The sequence below is a fragment of the Hesperophylax consimilis genome, unplaced genomic scaffold (assembly GCF_061612785.1).
Source record: "Hesperophylax consimilis isolate HC1 unplaced genomic scaffold, BYU_Hcon_1.0 scaffold_45, whole genome shotgun sequence".
Lineage (NCBI taxonomy): Eukaryota > Metazoa > Arthropoda > Insecta > Trichoptera > Limnephilidae > Hesperophylax > Hesperophylax consimilis.
In genome coordinates this window covers 153839-173269 of record NW_028301275.1, presented here as the reverse complement: position 1 = coordinate 173269, position 19431 = coordinate 153839, and the positions used below count along the sequence as shown (strand labels likewise).

Here is a 19431-nt window from a genome sequence, read left to right as displayed (position 1 = left end):
TGATCCATCGCGATGTGATGTAGAGATGTGATGGGCGGGGAAGTGCGACAAATATATATAATTTCTGTTTTCAGCCTCATTTATCTCATCTCTTCTATGTCTGAATTCGACTCCAGTCATTCATATAATTTTGAAATTTGTCAATTTAAACCAAATGTATACTTAAATTCACCTTCCCTCTCTCAATAATTAAAAACAATGTTATAGAACAACAGCCAGAAAAAATTGGAAAAAATACACTTCAGGATAATTTGATCGAATTTTGGGAACAACTCATATGTCTTACAGAAATCGTTATATCTCATTACCATTACCCGTGGTGAGAAACATGATTTTAACGGTGTTAGAAACAAAACAAAAACACGCTTTATATTTATATCAAGAAATATACAACAGAAAAATTAAAATGTGCACCTGAAAAGGTGGCTAAGAAACCAAAAGTTTCGACCGCAACAATCAGTAATTGTAGTTTATAAAAACGTGAGGTCAGCCATTTTTTCGGCTGGCGTTCAAAATATAGATATGTATTTTTATTTCTAATAATAATAACATTTGAAAGCGTATTTCATCACCTTTCAACAACAGTTTTTAGTTTTCGGATACGTTCAGAAATATTCCATTGGTTTGGATTTTATTGCAAAGAGGAAATACTCCGACCTTTTGACAGAATATTCCTGAGGTCTGAGGACTTAATTGAATATAAATATTATCGGGCAGCAAAATGACATGTACGTTAATTTCGGTTAGCGCTGGTTAAAATCCTTCTGGTACGTGTTGTTACACCCTGTATAAAATATTATTTTCATATTATACCTATATCTGTATATAAATAAAAAAGTAAATGTTCGTTTTTTATACATACCTATGTATATTATATAGATGTCACATCGTAATCCGTTGGAAAAACATATTTTTTGTTTGTTCTTTAGCAGCGCCATCTGTTGGATGTAAAAGCAACATATACCAAATTTTTTTCTATCTGCACAGTCCGACTGAGCCACGGCAACGTGTGGCTGGGAACAGACAGTATTTAGTAATAACAGTTAATAGCAACACATAATTTATATATATTTAAAAAATATATATATTGTCCTGATGATGTAAATGAAAACTAGTGACGAAACTAGGCGGTAAAATACTATGTCAATGTTCAATAATTTGTATTAATATGCAAGGAAAATTGGTCAAATGTGAAATCTTTGATGGGCGGACATAACAGTATAACTGCATTTTTGACCATTTAACGATTTATATGAGAAAATGTGTCTTGTGTATGCCGGCATCAATGGTATTAACAGTATAGTTACACCAGTACTCAAAACATAAATAAACAACTTTGTGCCTATTAAACTAACTTAAAATACTTGAGATAATTGGGTTCATAATAATGTTTTTTTGCTCTCCTGAAAAGTTACACTTTTGCAGTTATACTCTTATGTCCGCCCATCAAAGAAATAGCAAGCTGGTATAGAAATAAGAAAATAGTTTTATTGTTGATTTATTTATTTGCTTGCAACATTATCCATAACTTTGGGTAGTATTTTTCTCACACATAAATAAAAATCCGGATTCACACGTAATACTATATAGCTGGAAGAGTCCGCGCTTGGCGCCCGATTTTTGACCGAGGACCCCGCAGGGACAACACGTAGCGAAGGGTTCCCCGGGGAACCAGTCGCTGTAGCCCGCCTCCGGGAGAGTTTTACCTGCAAAAAACAATCATAAAAATCTTACACAAAATACTACGAGATGCGAATAATAAATGCGAATGTCCTTTAAAAGAGTGCTTTCATGGTAATCCAACTTATAACTCTATACGCATCATGACTTGGTCTATTTCAACACATCGCTCGCCATACACTGCCATTGGTAATGTATGGCGAGCGATACGCTGAAATAGGCCAAGACACGAAAATATAGCGCGCTTATAGCGTTGTCTCGAGATATGTAGGTTTTAGGCTAAATACGGAGACAGCGCAACATGGCATAATACCCCCAAAATAAATCATGATTATGTTTATTTTGTTTTTATTATTTGTAAGTTGTGTAACCAGTGTTGCCAACTCGATTTTTAAACAACATGTCACCCGAGCTACTACGATTCTTCAAAAAGAAAATATTTGTATTTCAGAGCAATGGAACCGGTAGGTACATATTTTTAATAGTTTTCATTTAAAGTGAACAAGTTTAAAAAAAATCTAAATTCTTTAAAAGGGAGCTAAGAATCTAAAATGTATATTTTAAAGCTAGATTAAGAGTTGAGTTGGCAACACTGGTGGTAATTGACTATTTACCGATACATTGCATAAAACCAGTCAACGTAACCTCTACTCTATAACATTTAATTATTGATGCGTTATTTGTAACTGTTAAAGATTTGTATTTGTAAAAGAAATAAACCCATGTTAATTGGCTCCATTGAAACACTCCCCGGTTACCAAAGCAGACCCATTACTTCATTTATATTCGTCTAATGTCCACGTTTACTTAAAGTTTTCTAGCATCATTAACAATAAAAGTGATGAACGTTTGTTCCGGAATTTATCAATCGAAAATAGTTGTTTTTCTCCAGCATTATTGACAATAATTATGAACGTTGGTTTGGCATAATACAGGGTGTTCGTGTTATTATAATGCGCTATCTTTGGGATGTGATTCTGCATGATAGTAGAAGTAAAAAATACCGTAAACTTTTTTCGAAATTACAACGTTTTAAGGTTCGAATGGTAAAAAACCTGAATTTTTGTACGGAAAAATAAATATTCTTCTACGGAAGAAAACATTGGAATTTCCATAAAGTTATTTATCTTTTTTACTTACATCATAATCTAGAATCACCTCCTGAAGTTAGCGCACTTTACCCTCGGACACCCTGTACATCTGGAGATATTTTTTTTTCCAAAAACCATCAAACGAATATAATTAAAGTACCTACTGTAATGTATTAAAACGCATAAGAAAGTAAATACTTTCACAATGAGTACATATAGAGATATTACACTGTTGTTATTACCATCGATTGTTCTAAATTCTCCTTTAGTCACTAAGTTAGTAACGCCCACATGGAAATAGTTCTTATTAATGCTGTCTGTCGTTGTATTAGCATGCTCTAGGAATATATCCGTGGAGAGTTGAGCTTCCTCAGCACTGTTCAGAACAATGAGGTGAGCTTGTTCAGCTTCACACACTTTGAACGCGTCTCTCCAACTGGAGCTGTTGGTGTGCAATTTGTAACAACTCTCTGGCATCGATGGATAGTGTTTATATCCTGTAACAGATAATAGACATCTGCAATTTAAACTTTACATTTTTAACTGACCGATAGTGATGGGAAATTAGGAGTTAGTTGGACTTAACAAGGAACCTGCCTCCGTTGGAGGTACTTGCAGCTGTTGGGAGTAAATGGCTTCTTGGACGACCTCCATGGCCGAGGGCTAAGGCACTTGAATAGCAATTCCAAAGTCGCGGGTTCAAATCCCTGCGTGCGCAAGTAAGTTTTGCATAATTTGATGAATTTGTGTTATTTGATGAATTTGTGTTATTTCACAATTTATTCATTAAAAATAATATACAGTATACGTGCGGCACGTTCCAGAGTGAAAGGTACTCTCAGTATCGCCCTGGTGTAATAACACCATTATGAATTGAAACGTTACTTGAAATGGCTTTAGCCGTGTTTGGTGACCATATCTGAATAGTCAGACCCTCCCCCGCCTTCCTCTTCCCCATCTCCTTCCGTACTTACTTCAACCTCACAACATACCCCAGTCGGGGATGTCATAGTCTCACTGGGAACATAGCAGGAGCGTCACCACTTTCCCAACGACGGTATAAGGTAACTGAGTGTTTACCTCCTACGTCTTCGTTTAATAAGATTTTTTCTAATGGAACGAAGTTACATTAAATTATTATGAGTGACTCTAGACCCTCCAGTGTCCCTGGAAACAGTACACATATATTTACACTCAGTAACAAATATACAGTTCGGAGCATTTAAAATTAAAAAGTGTATAGCTGTTTGGATGTGAAGAGTGCGAAGAAATGCCGAATGGTCTTTGGTGTGAATATTCCGATTAGTCTGTATCTGAGGTACCACGTTGTGGAACCAGGAGACGTCGACAAACACCCTCGGTAAAGCGACAGAGCTAGAGTATAAAGAACAAGGTGAAACATGGGAGGTTACGTAATGGGACATGATAAATGATGTGCTTTGATAATATCAAATGGAAGTTTATTCATACCATTGCCTGAACATGATTTGATAGCGCAGAAGTCCTCCTTCGGATTTCATATGTACTGCTCGCAAATGAAAAATAGTTCCAATGACACACATGGTACAACGTTCAACTGGAAGGACCCGCGCGAGGTGTCATTGTGCTGCAAGAGCGCCCCGCATTGATGCGATCCGTTGGAGGGACTCCCGGGGGCCCAGTGGTTGTAGCCTGCATCCAGGAGAGTCCTTCCTGAAAAATACAGATGTCAACACTTTGAAAAACGATGGTTTGACCGAGGATTGAACCTTCCTCGCCGGGGACTGGAGTCAAAAACGCTCACGCCAAATACTGTTTGGTTAGTTCCTGCATTTATTTCATATATTAACTGCTGTAAATTTAATTTATTACTTATTCAATAATTGCGTCATTACTATTACTTAAACGCTTAGGAGGGTGATTACTAGTAGGTACGTTGCAGAATGAAACATTCCAGAGTCACATTAGGGTTCATCACTACACAAGCATGGGTTTCTCATTCAAATTCACTTACGAAATACCAAAAATAGTGTTGCCCTCACCATCGATTGTCCTGTATTCATTTGTTAAAAAATTGTTGACGCCCACCATAAAACCGTTTGTATTAAAGACACACATCTGTGATTTAGTACGGGTATATTTCATAAATATGTCTACGCTAAGTTTGGCTTTCTCAGCGCTGTCCAGTATTATAAGGTGGGCTTGTTCAGCTTCACACACTCTAAATGCGTTGATCCAGGATTTAGCTGTGGTATGAAGTTTAAAGCAGATGTTTGGCATCGCTGGATAATTTTTATATCCTGCAAAGAAAAGTAAAAATAAACGGAAGTGTAACAACTCTGACAACTGTTGCAATAAGTAAATTTTCTCAATTATCATTAAAAAAAACTTATTGATAAAGTATTAAATTGGTCTAAATTACACAATGTGAGAATAAAAGCATTCAGTTTCACACTCAACCATATTGTCTTCTTCAGAGAGGAAGGAAAATCCTTGAATATCATTATAAAACATTGTTGTATTATATATTAAATGATTAGATTGCTTGAGTTTTAGTGACATATTATAAAGTGAGTATTGCTTAGGATACAAGTTTACTTCTTTAAAAAGTTGTATTTAAAATGTAACTGCATTTTTTAGCAATTTATCCTGAAATTGAGTTGGTTCTATAATGTTATGCTTACCTGCAGGACAAATATAAACTGGATTGATGAGACCTTTCTTATCGTGTGAAATGTTCCTCTCGCACATGAACAGGAGCCGTGTCTCACAGGATTTTTCGTTCAGCTTTCTACCTAAGCCTACCATCAGAGTGCCACAGTGTTCTTCGTTATTGATGTTGTCGGGCTGCCCGTCCTGCCATTCGCTGTAGCCCGCTTTCTCTAGCTTCTGTCCTACAATATGAACAAGATACTTGAAACACAAACAAATGGAAGGGGCGAAAACTGCCGCAATTTAGTTCCAATTCCTCAATAATCTCGAAGCCTGTGGATCTATGAAATCCCCAACTGAAGTAAGTGACGAGTGCAAATGGAGTGGAAAGCTAGTTATAACTGCCAGAAAGAAACACAAAAGCGTCGCAGGTAGAAATTTTTATAAATCAGTTAAAATGACTCATGTTCAAATCAATTAACTCGCGTGACCAATAATATTCGAGTATTTGTATTTTTGTGAACCTTTTTATGAAAAAAAATTCCAAGGGCAATGTAGAACTGTTGCTGTTAGGTATTATCAGCTCCTTGGCAATGAAGTGGACTGCTCCAATTGCACCTGCATTAATCCTGGCTTGCCTTCGACCCAACTCTTTTTAAGATTCACACATTTGTTTTTTTTTTAATAAAAATCCTCTATTCAGTTTTCCCACAAATGACAAATAATAGATAATTAATTATGGTGCTGATTTTAGCAAACCTAGTCATATTCTCAACAGAGGACCGTTGGAATGAAAAAAACATCGATGGATGTTTTGGTTTCTAAGAAACGTGCACAGACAAGACTGGCTAATTGTTTCGGAAAGGAATTCCGGCTTCTAATGTGTGAGCATGTAAAAAGCTTATTTAACTTGAATACTGAACCGGAAACACTGTGATAAAATTGAAGGAGGCGTATGTCCACATCTAGAAGGCTCAATAAATAATGAGGATGAACCATTTCCGATAATAACTACCAAGGCGCAGGCTTTACAAATATAATATAAATTTAATGAGGTTTGATAAATGAACCTTGAAGCATACCGTCTATTGTTTCATATTGTCCTGGAAGAATCAAGTCATGAAACCCAAGCCAAATATGACTCCTGTCAAAGTTGGTATCCAGTGAGCTTCCGGCATATTCATTAAACGCGTCCAAGCAGTGTTGTGCCTCCTCCGCACTGTTGAGGACCACGAGATGACCTTGTTCGGCCGAACAGACTTCAAAGGCATCGTACCACGACTTTGGCTTACGATGAACTTTGAAACAACGATCGTCCATTGCATTGATCTTTTTGTATTCTGGAAAAAAATATAAAGAGATATAAATATACCGAATCCATTCAAAGTAAATTAACCTTCTGAAGGTTTATCTGATGGAACATGTGGTGATCGGATTTCGCAATATAAACTACATACACTCTCTCTCAGTCAGACGTAAGCTTTCTGATGTATTGCTTTTACACAAAATTATCATGCATTAGTTGATACACCAAACGTTTTCCCCCAAATGTACGTAAACACACTATCAAGAAAATCAATAAGAAGTATAAAAGAACTTTTCGCATAAGCTTACTACACACAGAGGCGGATTTGCAGTTTTGGCCGCCCTAATCCCCAGACCATGTAGCCGCCCCTTTCTCAGTACCCATCATATTGACCAGGAGTATCCAAACTTTTCAGTAAGTTCCTAGGGTCACAACCGTTTTAATTTTCCTAAACATCAGTTGACATAACACCGCTACCACTTGGAATGTCGCATGTTGGATCAATGACATATGGTTTTCCAAAGAAGTAGTCAAATTTTCGCGTTTTTTTAAAATTACATCCTGTTGTTTATTATCTTTTTCTTTAGCTCGCTTGCGATACTCAGCCCCACTTAACCTTTTCTTTCCATCCATATCTAATTATGCAAAACAACACTTTTTACGTGAGGTATCGTCCACGTCCTGTAAAATATTTTGATTTTTGTTAATATTGCAGTACATACACGTCGCGTCGCGAATACCTTTAAGAAATTAGAAAAACGCTCCTCAACTCGCTGCAATTGCTGTACGCACACTGGCAATACTGGCATACTGACCACTGCCGGCACTGACTGCGCTGACTGCTGTCGCCTGTCGCGAGCGGGTGCGTATTTCCAATCCCTACGCGGGTTTGTTCCTCTGGAACGATTTCGGTCGAAAAATGGACAACGGACCACTTTTATTTTTCTGCGATTGATTTAGGTCCAAAAATGGACCACATCTCCTACCATTCGTAAAACATTTATTGTAATTATTTAAAACATTTTCTTGGCCAGTCGTTTATTTTAACACGGAGCTATAGCAAATTGCAATGCTTTATCTATTTTGATCATAGATGTCACAAATCCGAACTCCGTAGGCTACTTTAGAACAATGCTAAAAAGAAATAAAAATCCTTTGCCTCTTAATCCTATTCCTACGGGGCGCGCTGTGTGCTATGTGTGAACACGCTCTTGCATATCGCTATTTCGTACGTACAATATTTAGGTACTTAGGAAGTAATTTCTTGTTATCATCTGTGACTTTTTTGTCACGATTGGCCGCCCCTAATATCTGGCCGCCCTAGGCCCGGGCCTACATAGGCCTAAGGGCAAATCCGCCTCTGACTACACAAATATCGGACATGTCTCTCCTAAACCGCCTGCATTGGGAAATTGTAACACTATGCACTGCTGTAATAATGAAGGCATTTTTATTGACCAAATAAAACATAAATAAGTTCTGCCAACAAGCTGATAAGGTGATGACGCGCTTTATAAATCAGTGTTATTGTATAATTAGACTTATAGCGCAGGTGCCAACATTAAATTGTTATGTAAATATTTTGTATCATTTTTTTTACTTTTCTTTTATATATTCAATAATATTATTATTCATTTTGAAAAAAAATATACCGTTTATTTGTGAACAAGTTCAGCTGTATAATTATTATTATGCGTGACAGCTGTTTTGACTTCTCAATACATTATCAACTGCAAATTGATTTGTATTCTATCTTTTCATAGTGTTTATCGTTGAATTTTTGGTTATTGTTTAATTTAATATAATTAATTACAAAATATTCATGTTTATAAGTTTTGGGCATCTGAGTATCTGTTTTATATACTGAAATAAAAATCGTCAAAATGCTTCGTAGGTTACTAAAAGACAAAATAATAACAAATAAGTAAATTAATTTCGATGAAGTTGTACGACAAGTCAACTTTCAAAAGGGTAAAACATAAAGGTAAATGACGCAGTGTTAAATGGGTGAATGACGCAGATATTGAAACGCTTTTTATATAAATTTATTGATCCTTTCTACAACTCACTTGCTGAAACTTTATAAACTATTGTACATAATGTTTTCTCTTTACTTTTATAATAACTATAAACAAAAAAAAAACTTTTTCTACTTATATATATTATACTTAGGTACTTGAAATATAGTAATGGTTTTATATTACCCACACTCAGGCAGTGCCTTAGTGGGTTTTCATTTCTTGTGTATACAATTTTGGTAATATATATTATGTTATTATTTACTGTCTATTATTATGTATAATATATGTAAAGAAATGAAAAAAAAAAAAAAAAAAAAATGATCAAGTTTTTACTGAATTACATTAAAAACTAAGCATAACATTATTCATTAATATGTTTGATTCGATATTTTTTATGTTATTTCTTCAGTTAAGTTCTTACAAAATATTAAATTCTTTTAGAATAGAGGGAAAACCTATTACTCCAACTTATTATTTACATCACATTGATGGTATAAATAATATTACGGGTAAGTTTTCATTGTCAAATAACATTAGTGGGTTTTCGTACCTGTGTCGTATGTTCCACAATCCACATTAACTGTCAGAGTGCTGAGGCCTTTCTTACAGATAAACCGGCTGGCCGCCTCACAGGGTCTGTCGGAGTAATACCCATCACGCAGCATCCGCACGCAATCTTTTCCCTCTCCAGGGTTGGGGTCTGGGTGGTTCAAGTATAACTCTGACGCTGGAATGCCTACAAAGAATTGAAAACGAAAATGATTAGATTAGTTATCAAGAGGCGACAACAATTTCATCAGAATAACTCAGGATCTCCAAAAAGAAGCCAAAAATATAAATATATAAAAAAAAAAATGATTAAATACCATTGATTGCTACGTAGTTCTGCTGTTTGAATAAGTCATGTAGTCCGATCCACACATTGCTGGTGGTGCTGGTCATGTAGGTTAGCAGGGACTTCATCTCCTCCTCAGAGGTTGGCACCACAAGCTCAGCGCTTTCCAAGGAACACATGGACACCGCCTCTCTCCAGCTCCGCTCTACCTTATGCTCTTTATAAAAAGCACTGTAGGCAGCAGAGAAAAAATAATCATTTCTGAAAAATGGTTCCGGTTCCTTTGCTGATACGACTAGAATAAAACTAAATGTTGAAAATATTTGTTGGAAACAGTGAAATTATACGAGGCTTGTTTAAAAATAATCAATGGGCACTTAGTGCTGCCAGATGGCAATGAAAATCGTAACCAAGTAGTTGCTCAGTGGAAACGACCAGCCGCAAACTGTAGAAAAGGGAGTAACTGACTGCGTGATAGTCGATTGGAGTAGGACGGATTGCTGGAGGACCGGAAAAAATGACAGCGGACCACAAATCAATGAATAATATTTACGAAGGAGTTAAAACTCCATCCTTAAATGTAGCGCACTGATGATGGTTAAAAAATATTTTTTAAGCTTCTCGCATGACAAGATGAAGAAATGTTTAATGGTTACTTACCATCTATACAAGATATGCGTAGAATTCCCAGCAGGAACAATGCACTTCGAAACATGCTGCAATATACTTGTGCGGTTGTGTTTTGCCAACTAGGACAAGTCAGCGACAGGGTCAGATAACGGTGCAAATGAGAATGATTTATTTCTGGAAAGATCACCATTATTTATACAAAATTTTGTGATAAACTTTAACCCGTGACGTACTGTACACAATTTGTGTTATATTTTTATAATTAATTGAAATATAACAATGTTTGAAAACCACTTTTTGGGTAAGTTTATTAAAATATTATGAAATATAAACCGGTTACGGTTGAACCTGAACCTTCCTTGAGGCTATATACATTTTATATACTTAATGGAGTTATTTTCAAAACAGGTATTTTCTAAATAAATTGTAATTACAATTATAATTACAAATTATAATTGTAACATACATACTTTGTTTACATCACTTTTGATTTATATATATAACCTCTACATGTTTCATGAACAATGTTCACCTCATCAGCAGCAATATATACTTTACAAACATAAGTATATTAATTAAGTTATTTGGGTTTTAATATAATAAATAAAGACATATCAAAGTAATAAGCTTTCAAAATAAATTTTCGTAAAATTAATATTATAAATTGATCCCTGCTTTTGATATTTCAAAACTTACTAATGTGGTGGGCCCCGGGGTCTCACGTTTAAAAAAATCACTTAATCTGTTACTTATATATATTTATATATACAGCGTCCGAAAAAAGTGAATTTAAATCAAATTTATAGTCGATTAAGAAAGAAAACAAACATTCTGTTATTTATTCATACGAATTTTATCTGAATTATTTTTTTTTGTCTGAACGGTATTTCGTCGAAGAGTAAGAAGAAGATCGCGGCTTCTCACTTTAAATTTTATGTAATTAATTAGTGTTTTTTCAAAATTAATTAATTCAATTATATTTGTAGCATAGAGTCGAAGAAAGTAATCCCGGTGTTACTTGAAATGGCTGTATCCTTCACACTTGACGTTCAAAATAAGAGGAAAAGATTTGCTCTCCATTTCTAATTTATAAAAATCTGTGTAAAAACCGGGCAACGCCGGGGAGTTTGAAATAAAGCGAATAGTCACGGAATAAAGTTTATATTTATGAGTCTAATTTAAATATGAAAGAAAATAACGTTATAATCGCTGTGATTATAATTATGACCGTATCAGCTAATTCCCAGAACAGAAGGAAGTACAAGGAAAAATTAAAATAATATATTATAAATGATATCTTTCATTGACATCCGTCACCCGCCCACACACATTGGTCCAAATCGTAACTTCGGCCAGATAAGATCGTGGAAAAGAAAACATAACATATTTATTTACGCGGTGAGTTCAAGTACTTATCTTGAAAAACATCCTGCCACACTTTTTCCAGTGTATTCGAGGATGTAAATTATTATCATTTCCATTCTAAACAATTACATTCTAGCTACTCGTGAACAATAATGGATTTTCTGAATTCTCGACAATCATTTTCATTTAAAACAAACACTTCATAATTTGAAAAGTACTTTACGGGTTGTCTGAATTCTCCAAACAAACACTTCCAGTGTTTGTAGGTTGTTAGGTAGGTTTTTAATTACCAGACTAAGCACTACGCAGACTAAGCAGACTAAGCACTACTAAGCGCACTTGAAGTGAAACAACACAAAACTGCGCTATATAAATGCTATGTTATTATTATTATTATTAAGGATTGCAATCCGTTTGTTAAGAGAGGGGAATCTATTAAACAGACCGCCTGTTTCTGCCCAGAAAGGGAAATTATTTATTCGTGTTTTATGATACATAGTCCATTAAAGTTTTCAATTTTGCATGATTTTAGAGCAACTTTGGCATTTGTCGTGAGTTAAAGTAGTTAATAAAAATAATATTCTAACCTACCTACTGAGTTAATATAATGAAAAATAAAAAAATATATAAAACATCGTAAAGCAGGCAAAAACGGCTGAAAAAGAAGTAGATTTTTTTTAAAGAAACACAAACATTCCCGGGAAAAATATCGTGACAATATTTGGAAATCTCCTACTACCACCACAGTAAGCGGAAAATGTTGCTTGTGCTGAGATGGAGGACTTAGAGAGCCGAGGAATTGAACACACTACGCCTGGATGGGACCCAAACGCGATGTCAACTCAGCCACCGACCGGTCAAATGTATGTACGACTAATTTGTGTTCCAACGTAAATCAGTCGTTTGAAATTTAAATTTTGGTCCTTCAAAATACTTTTAATTTGTTTATTTTTTTTACCTTAGGCCCCCAACCATTCTTCTTAATAATAACGCAGAAATTTAATAGATACGTATATAATTAGTAAATATTAGTATATATATAGTAAGTGTTACAACAAAACTCTAAATTAACTCATAAATATTGAAATAATAATAATAATATTTGGATGATTTGTATAGCGCCGTTTTTGTGCCAAGTCACCTCAAGGGCGCTGATTAGAACTCATTGTTTGAAGGATTCAGTCAAGGAATTTTTTTTAAATTATCTTAAAAAAAATGGAATTATAATATCCTGTGATTTTTCACGGGTCTGCGCTAGTAAATAATATTTCCGGTAAAAAAATTATCAAAATTCCAAGTAGAAATAAGGTATGGGGTTTCTCAAACCCCATCTCACTAACGGCATCAGGTTTATTTAATTTCGCTAATGACGGGTTAGTCTGGTATGTACCCCGGTGTCCCGTGGGAATCTAGGAGACACTGGTTAGTCAGAGATAAAAATATACATTATCACATAAACCGCGACAAAAAATGTCGCATGAGTTTTTTGAGATTAATGCAAATACTGGGCCATACCCGTTGTGTGATTACATAACAATATGTCATAAAAATATTATAATTGGACCGTTTAATTTTTTAAATTATTTTCCTCGTCTAGTACAATATTTCCGGCAGATAATATAACACTATACAGAGTGTTAAAAGACGTACCCGACATACTTCCACACCGGAGGGGGTAATACTCATACGTCTCATATCCCAAACGAGAGATTTATTTATTTACATGGACATTATTGATTGAGTGGAAGATACTCTCAGTATCGCCCTGGTGTAAGACCACCATTCAGAATTGAAACGTTTCTTGAAATGGCTTTGGCCGTTTATGGTGACCAGTACTGAATAGCCAGGTACTTCCTCACCTTCCTCTTCCCCACATACTTTCCTTCTCCATTATGGTCGGGGTGAGAGGTAAAGCGGTTACTCGGCGGAGTGACTAGTGACGACACGCTAAAGATCAGTAGGTATTGGAGAGTTATGGTCGGGGTGAGAGGTAAAGCGGTTACTCGGCTGATTGACTAGTGACGACACGCTAAAGATCAGTAGGTATTGGAGAGTTATGGTCGGGGTGAGAGGTAAAGCGGTTACTCGGCTGATTGACTAGTGACGACACGCTAAAGATCAGTAGGTATTGGAGAGTTATGGTCGGGGTGAGAGGTAAAGCGGTTACTCGGCTGAGTGACTAGTGACGACACGCTAAAGATCAGTAGGTATTGGAGAGTTATGGTCGGGGTGAGAGGTAAAGCGGTTACTCGTGACTAGTGACGACACGCTAAAGATCACTAGGTATTGGAGAGTTATGGTCGGGGTGAGAGGTAAAGCGGTTACTCGGCTGAGTGACTAGTGACGACACGCTAAAGATCAGTAGGTATTGGAGAGTTATGGTCGGGGTGAGAGGTAAAGCGGTTACTCGGCTGAGTGATCAGTGACGGCATGCTAAAGATTTCTTGTTGTTTGGTGATGAAAAAAAAGAATAATGTCCAAGACCAACTTTTATTTTAATTTTTACTCTAAATACTCAGGAACCACTGGTTAAAGCGTCCCATAACACCCTGTATATTATTTTATTTCATTGTTTGAGGAAGTTTATATAAAACATTTATCTCAATTTAAGTTCCGTCGAAAGTGATAAAAAACACTCCCAATTAAAATGTTTTTTTAGAGATAACGGGGCTCAATCTGTTTTGTGGACCAACTATTTATACATTAAATAATGAACATTAAATTTTTATTATTATCCAAAAAGATGAAATATTTTTTACAAATCGGAGAGGCTGGTTTGGGGAGACCATTTGACCTCTCCAACTGGTCTCATCACCTCGAGAGGAATATATCATTCGTCCTGAATATACTGATCCCTATATTTCTACCCACCAGAATTTCCTCTCCTTCCTTTCTTTAAAAAGTCCCTCTACACTGATCAGATGACACATAGTACATGAGAGAAATTATTTTCCTCTAGGCCAACTGTGTTAATATAAATTACTTAATTATATAAATTCCAAATATCCACAAAATGATCATTCAAAAGCATCAATGGCTGTTCGCGATTTATAGGTATAAGAAAGGTTTTAGGTGGTACGCCTGCTTTTTGAATGTGTAAGAGCGAGATGACAGATCGAGGTATAAAAGATGACGGATGCATCTGCTCGCTCTCTTTTCCCAACCGACAGCTCAGAAGATAGAAGTAGTCAATCCGTACTAAATTGTTAATAAACATTATATCCGAACACGCGTTCTATTATTGCGATCCTACAGTACCACCAAGTCTGTACATAACAGTGGCGCAGCCTTACGGAAATCGTAAAAACATCGATTAAAAGAATCGACGCGCGAGATTTCGCACAGAAAAAAAATACGCGATATTTTCGGAAACATCGGATTGCAACATATTTTTCGGGTCGGTAAAAAAAGGCCGGACCGAAATTATTGTTTCTTCACTGGAAGGAGTGAAGAAGAAGAAGAAGCCTCTGGAGCCAGCCAGCTTCTCGGAAGGGGAAGCACGGGAGGGTCCAGGGCGTCAAGCGGCAGCATCTCCGAGGGTCAAAGGATCGGAGGGGTCCGGGCCACAAGAGTGGTCTGGGGCAGCCATCAGCAGCACCGAGGGTCAAGGATCAGTGTTACCAGGTCTAAGGAGCGGTCTGGGAAGAGCCATCCAGCCAACAAGGGTCAAGGAGCGGTTTCCTGAGAGGGTCCAGGGAGCAGATTGGAGAGCGGAGGAATCTCATTGGGAAGTTTTTCTGTTTTTCTTTTCTTGTCTTGTGGGTACCTTCTGGGCAGAGGAAGCATGGAGTCAGGATTGGGGTCCTTCAATTTGCGTGACGGTAACTGGGAGAACTTCAAGGTCCGTCTCGAGCAGTACCTCCTTGTGAATTATGAAAAGTACGCATCGGATGTTAAAAAAGGGCTATTTTCCTAAATGCTTTGCAGGATGATTGTTTTTCTCTACTGATAAATTTGTGCATTCCTAAAAAAGTAACAGAGGTTGATTTAAAAGATTTGATATCTATGCTCAATGAATATTGTTGTACGACAAAATGTTTTTTTGAAGAAAGATCGCAGTTCTATTCAGCTAAACAAAGGAATGACGAATCAGTTCGCGATTTCGCTGTTCGTTTAAAATCTCTTTCTAGCAATTGCAAATTCGGGAATAGTTTATCAGAGAAATTAAGGGATTTCTTTGTATTAGGTTGTAAACCCGGTAAGATTAGAGAAAAATTATTTCTTGATAGTGAGTCATATACTTTCGAAAAATGTGTGCAAGTAGCAGAATGTATTGAACTTGTAGCTTCAACTCAATTTCAATCAGCTGATAACAGAGTTTTAGCTAATGTAAAAGTCGGCGGAGGTCGTGTCTCACCTAATATGCATGTGAAAAACAGAGATGGATATAGTTTTAAGCGAAGCAGTAGCAATAATTGGGCAAGATCGCCGGTTCATCAAGTAACAAAGCGTAACTGTCCGGTGTGTGGATATGATAATCACACGGCGGTAGAATGTAGATTCAAAATTATGTATGTAAAATTTGTGGTACTAAGGGTCATTTAGCAAAACAATGTAAGCGAGTAACAACACGTAAAAACGTGAATATTTTGTTATCGGATGGAATGGTTGGTGATGTACTAAGTATTGAGCCATATTATAAAGAAGTTTCACTCGATGGAATAAATAATAAATTCATGTTAGATTCTGGAGCGTAATTCCCGAAGAGTGTTATTTCAATAAATTCAGCAATATTGAGTTAATGCACGAAAACGTGAGCTTACGGAGTTTTGACAATACGCTCATTGGTGTGGTAGGTACTTTCACACCAATACAAGAGTTTAACGGCTCAAGCCACCGACTCAAAATTATTGTCGTCAGTAGCTCGTCTCTTTCTATTTTAGGACGTGATTTCATGAATCTCTTTAACGTGGGAATAACTGGGATCGTTAATTGTGTAAAACAAAATACATTAAAGGAGCGATTAGTAAAAAAATTTCCAGAAGTTTTTTCGGATAAATTAGGCAAGTTTAACAAGTACGAAGTGAATTTAACGTTAAAAGATTCTGCCGCTCCGATATTTCGTAATCACAGAATAATGCCGTTCGCTTTGAAGGAAAAAGTTGAAAGCGAATTAAATAATTTACTTTCAAACGGTATTATAGAGCAAGTTCAATATAGTGATTTTGCGAGTCCGATCGTGCCGGTGATCAAGAAAAATGGTAGCATTAGGTTATGTGGTGATTATAAATCGACAGTAAATAATCAGTTATTAGTTGACAAGTATCCGTTACCTAGAATTGAGGAATTATTGACCAAAGTGAATGGAGGGAAGGTTTTTGGTAAAATTGATCTAAAATCCGCATATAACCAGTTTGTTTTGAAAAAGGAGTGTAGACGTTTCACAACAATCAATACCCACTTGGGGTTATTTTAGTATAAACGTTTAGTGTTTGGGTATAATTTTTGGGATTAAGAAGTTTTATCAATATTTGTACGGCAGAGAATTTATTTTAGCTGTAGATAACCAGCCTTTGGTCAGAATTTTCGGTCAGAATAGAGAAATTCCTAAGATTGCGGCGTCAAGATTACAGCGATGTGCAGTTATGTTAGGATCGTTCAATTTTACGATTGAATACGTAAAGTCGAAAAATAATTGTTCAGACTTTCTGAGCAGGTGTCCAATTGAAAAGGTTAGCTGTGAAGATAATATTGAGTCTGGTTACATTAATTATTTTGAAAATAACGGGTTTAATTTGTCTTTAGACGTGATAAGAAGTGAGACCCAAAAGGACAAAATTTTAAGTCAAGTAAAACAATTTCTTATCGAGGGTTGGCCAGCATCAGTAAAAAAGGCACAAAATGGTAATTTTTTCTTTGAGTTTTCTGGGAAAAAAGGTTAGAATTATCATTGATAAATGGGTGTATTTTATATCAACATAGAGTTGTTATTTCTGAGTCTTTAAGACAAGAAGTTTTAAAGATGTTACACAGATCTCATTTAGGGGTTTTTAAGACCAAAGGCATTGCAAAAAGCTTTGTCTGGTGGCCAAAAATTAATCAAGATTTGGAGAAAATAACAGAAAATTGTAGATATTGTTTAGAAATTAAACCAGAATCACAAAAGAGTTCATTAGCAGTATGGCCTTATGAACCTGAAGTATGGTTCAGGGTGCATATTGATCATGGTAGCTTACATAATAAAAACTTTTTAGTTGTGGTAGACTCTTCTTCGAAGTGGATCGAGTGTCTGGAAGTAAACAGTCTGTCTTCAAAAGAAAATATTGAAGTACTTCATAGGTTATTTTCATAATTTGGTTTTCCAGCAACTTTAGTTAGTCATAATGGTACGTGTTTTTGTTCTGAGGATTTTGAAAATTTTTGTAAGAAAAATGGGATAGAACATATCACTAGTCCAGTTAACCACCCGAGTAACAATGGGCAAGCTGTGAATGCTGTTAAAACCTGTAAAAATTTTCTTAAAAAAATTTGTAAAAATAATAGATTTCCTTCAGATTATAAAGAAAAGTTAGGTAATTTTTTAACAGACTATAGAAATACCGTTCATGCAACAACAGGGTGTGAACCATCTGTATTATTAATGGGAAGGAAAATTAGAACAGTATTTGACTCTCTGATTCCTAGGAAGGTTGATGAAAGAACGAATAGTTCAGGTTCTACTCGACAACACGAAGTAATACAAAAGGTTATTCAGAGTCAAGTCAATCAGAAAAGACAATATAAGGGTAGAAATATGTCAGATTTTAATGTAGGTCAGAAGGTGATGACTAGAGATTTCAGAGCTCAGGGTAATAGGTTATGGGTCCCTGGGGTTATTGTTGAAAAAAAGGCAGCAAAATATATTTCATAAAAATTAACAAGTCTAATATGGCGTGGAAAAGACATTTAGACCAGATTAAAAAATTACATGTTTCATGGCAGGAGGGAGATAAGCCGGAATTCGGTACGTCTGACACAATGGAACTGTCGACGGATGAAGTAAATCTCTCAGGTATGTTACGTAATAGAAGTGTCTCTAATACTGTTCCTCCATGTTTCAGGTCTAACCCGTGGCAGGGAAGACTTCGTCCAAGATGTGGGTACTTCGCAGTCCAGGAGGAGGAGTGGATGGACGACGAGACAAAGAGAAGGGAAGCAGAAAGAAACGCGGCATATGATAGTTAATTTAAAAAAAAATGTTGTGTTAATTTTTTAGAAAATGAAATATATGAAAAAAAATTGTAATATGAAATATGTAGAAATAGGGTATACTATATGTAGCTAGGGACATTCAATTTTAGTAAAGGAGGATGTAAGAAAGGTTTTAGGTGGTACGCCTGCTTTTTGAATGTGTAAGAGCGAGATGACAGATCGAGGTATAAAAGATGACGGATGCATCTGCTCACTCTCTTTTCCCAACCGACAGCTCAGAAGATAGAAGTAGTCAATCCGTACTAAATTGTTAATAAACATTATATCCGAACACGCGTTCTATTATTGCGATCCTACAGTACCACCAAGTCTGTACATAACAATAGGTATTTACACTATACTTAATGTACTTCTAAATTGGAAAGAAGATGAGATGAGACAAACTACTTTTAAAGTAAATTAACCACTTTGCTTTTTTAAGATATACAATTCCGTAGTACATTATTTTGATGTATCTCATAAGGTTTAGCCAGCGTTAGCAATGTAAGCGTCCAAAAATATTTTTTTTACGACTTGATTTCAAAACATCGAATTGTCTCTTCTTTTTAAAAATGTAAAATGCGTGTATTTTAAACTTTTATTTATTTATTTATTAAGTTAAAAGATATTTATATTTCACTTTCTTAACTTAAATATATAACATTAAATAAATAGTATTCTAATATTGTTCTAATAACTTAA

At 35.7% G+C, this 19431-nt stretch overlaps 2 protein-coding genes across 3 annotated transcripts; both read right to left on the bottom strand.

Annotated features, from left to right (window-relative positions):
• Positions 1–1518: 1518 nt before the first annotated feature.
• LOC149408895 (hemolymph lipopolysaccharide-binding protein-like) lies at positions 1519–3425 on the bottom strand. Its single transcript, XM_089650327.1, has 3 exons — positions 3365–3425; positions 3014–3268; positions 1519–1706 (listed from the first exon to the last, which is right to left on the bottom strand). The coding sequence occupies exons 1-3, from the start codon at positions 3423–3425 to the stop codon at positions 1519–1521; spliced, it is 504 nt and encodes a 167-aa protein (XP_089506453.1).
• Positions 1539–10343, bottom strand: LOC149408894 (macrophage mannose receptor 1-like). 2 transcript variants are annotated; one of them, XR_016305351.1, is made up of 9 exons: positions 10225–10343; positions 9596–9859; positions 9280–9465; positions 6485–6742; positions 5435–5644; positions 4793–5050; positions 4242–4463; positions 3014–3268; positions 1539–1706 (listed from the first exon to the last, which is right to left on the bottom strand). XR_016305351.1 is itself a non-coding variant. In XM_089650325.1 (8 exons), exons 1-7 carry the CDS (start codon positions 10277–10279, stop codon positions 4288–4290), a joined length of 1407 nt encoding a protein of 468 aa, XP_089506451.1. In that variant the 5' UTR covers positions 10280–10343; the 3' UTR covers positions 2352–3268; positions 4242–4287. The 2 variants fall into 2 exon arrangements, 1 of the variants encoding a protein (XP_089506451.1); XM_089650325.1 differs by lacking the exon at positions 1539–1706 and having other exon boundaries at positions 2352–3268.
• Between the last annotated feature and the right edge of the window lie 9088 nt (positions 10344–19431).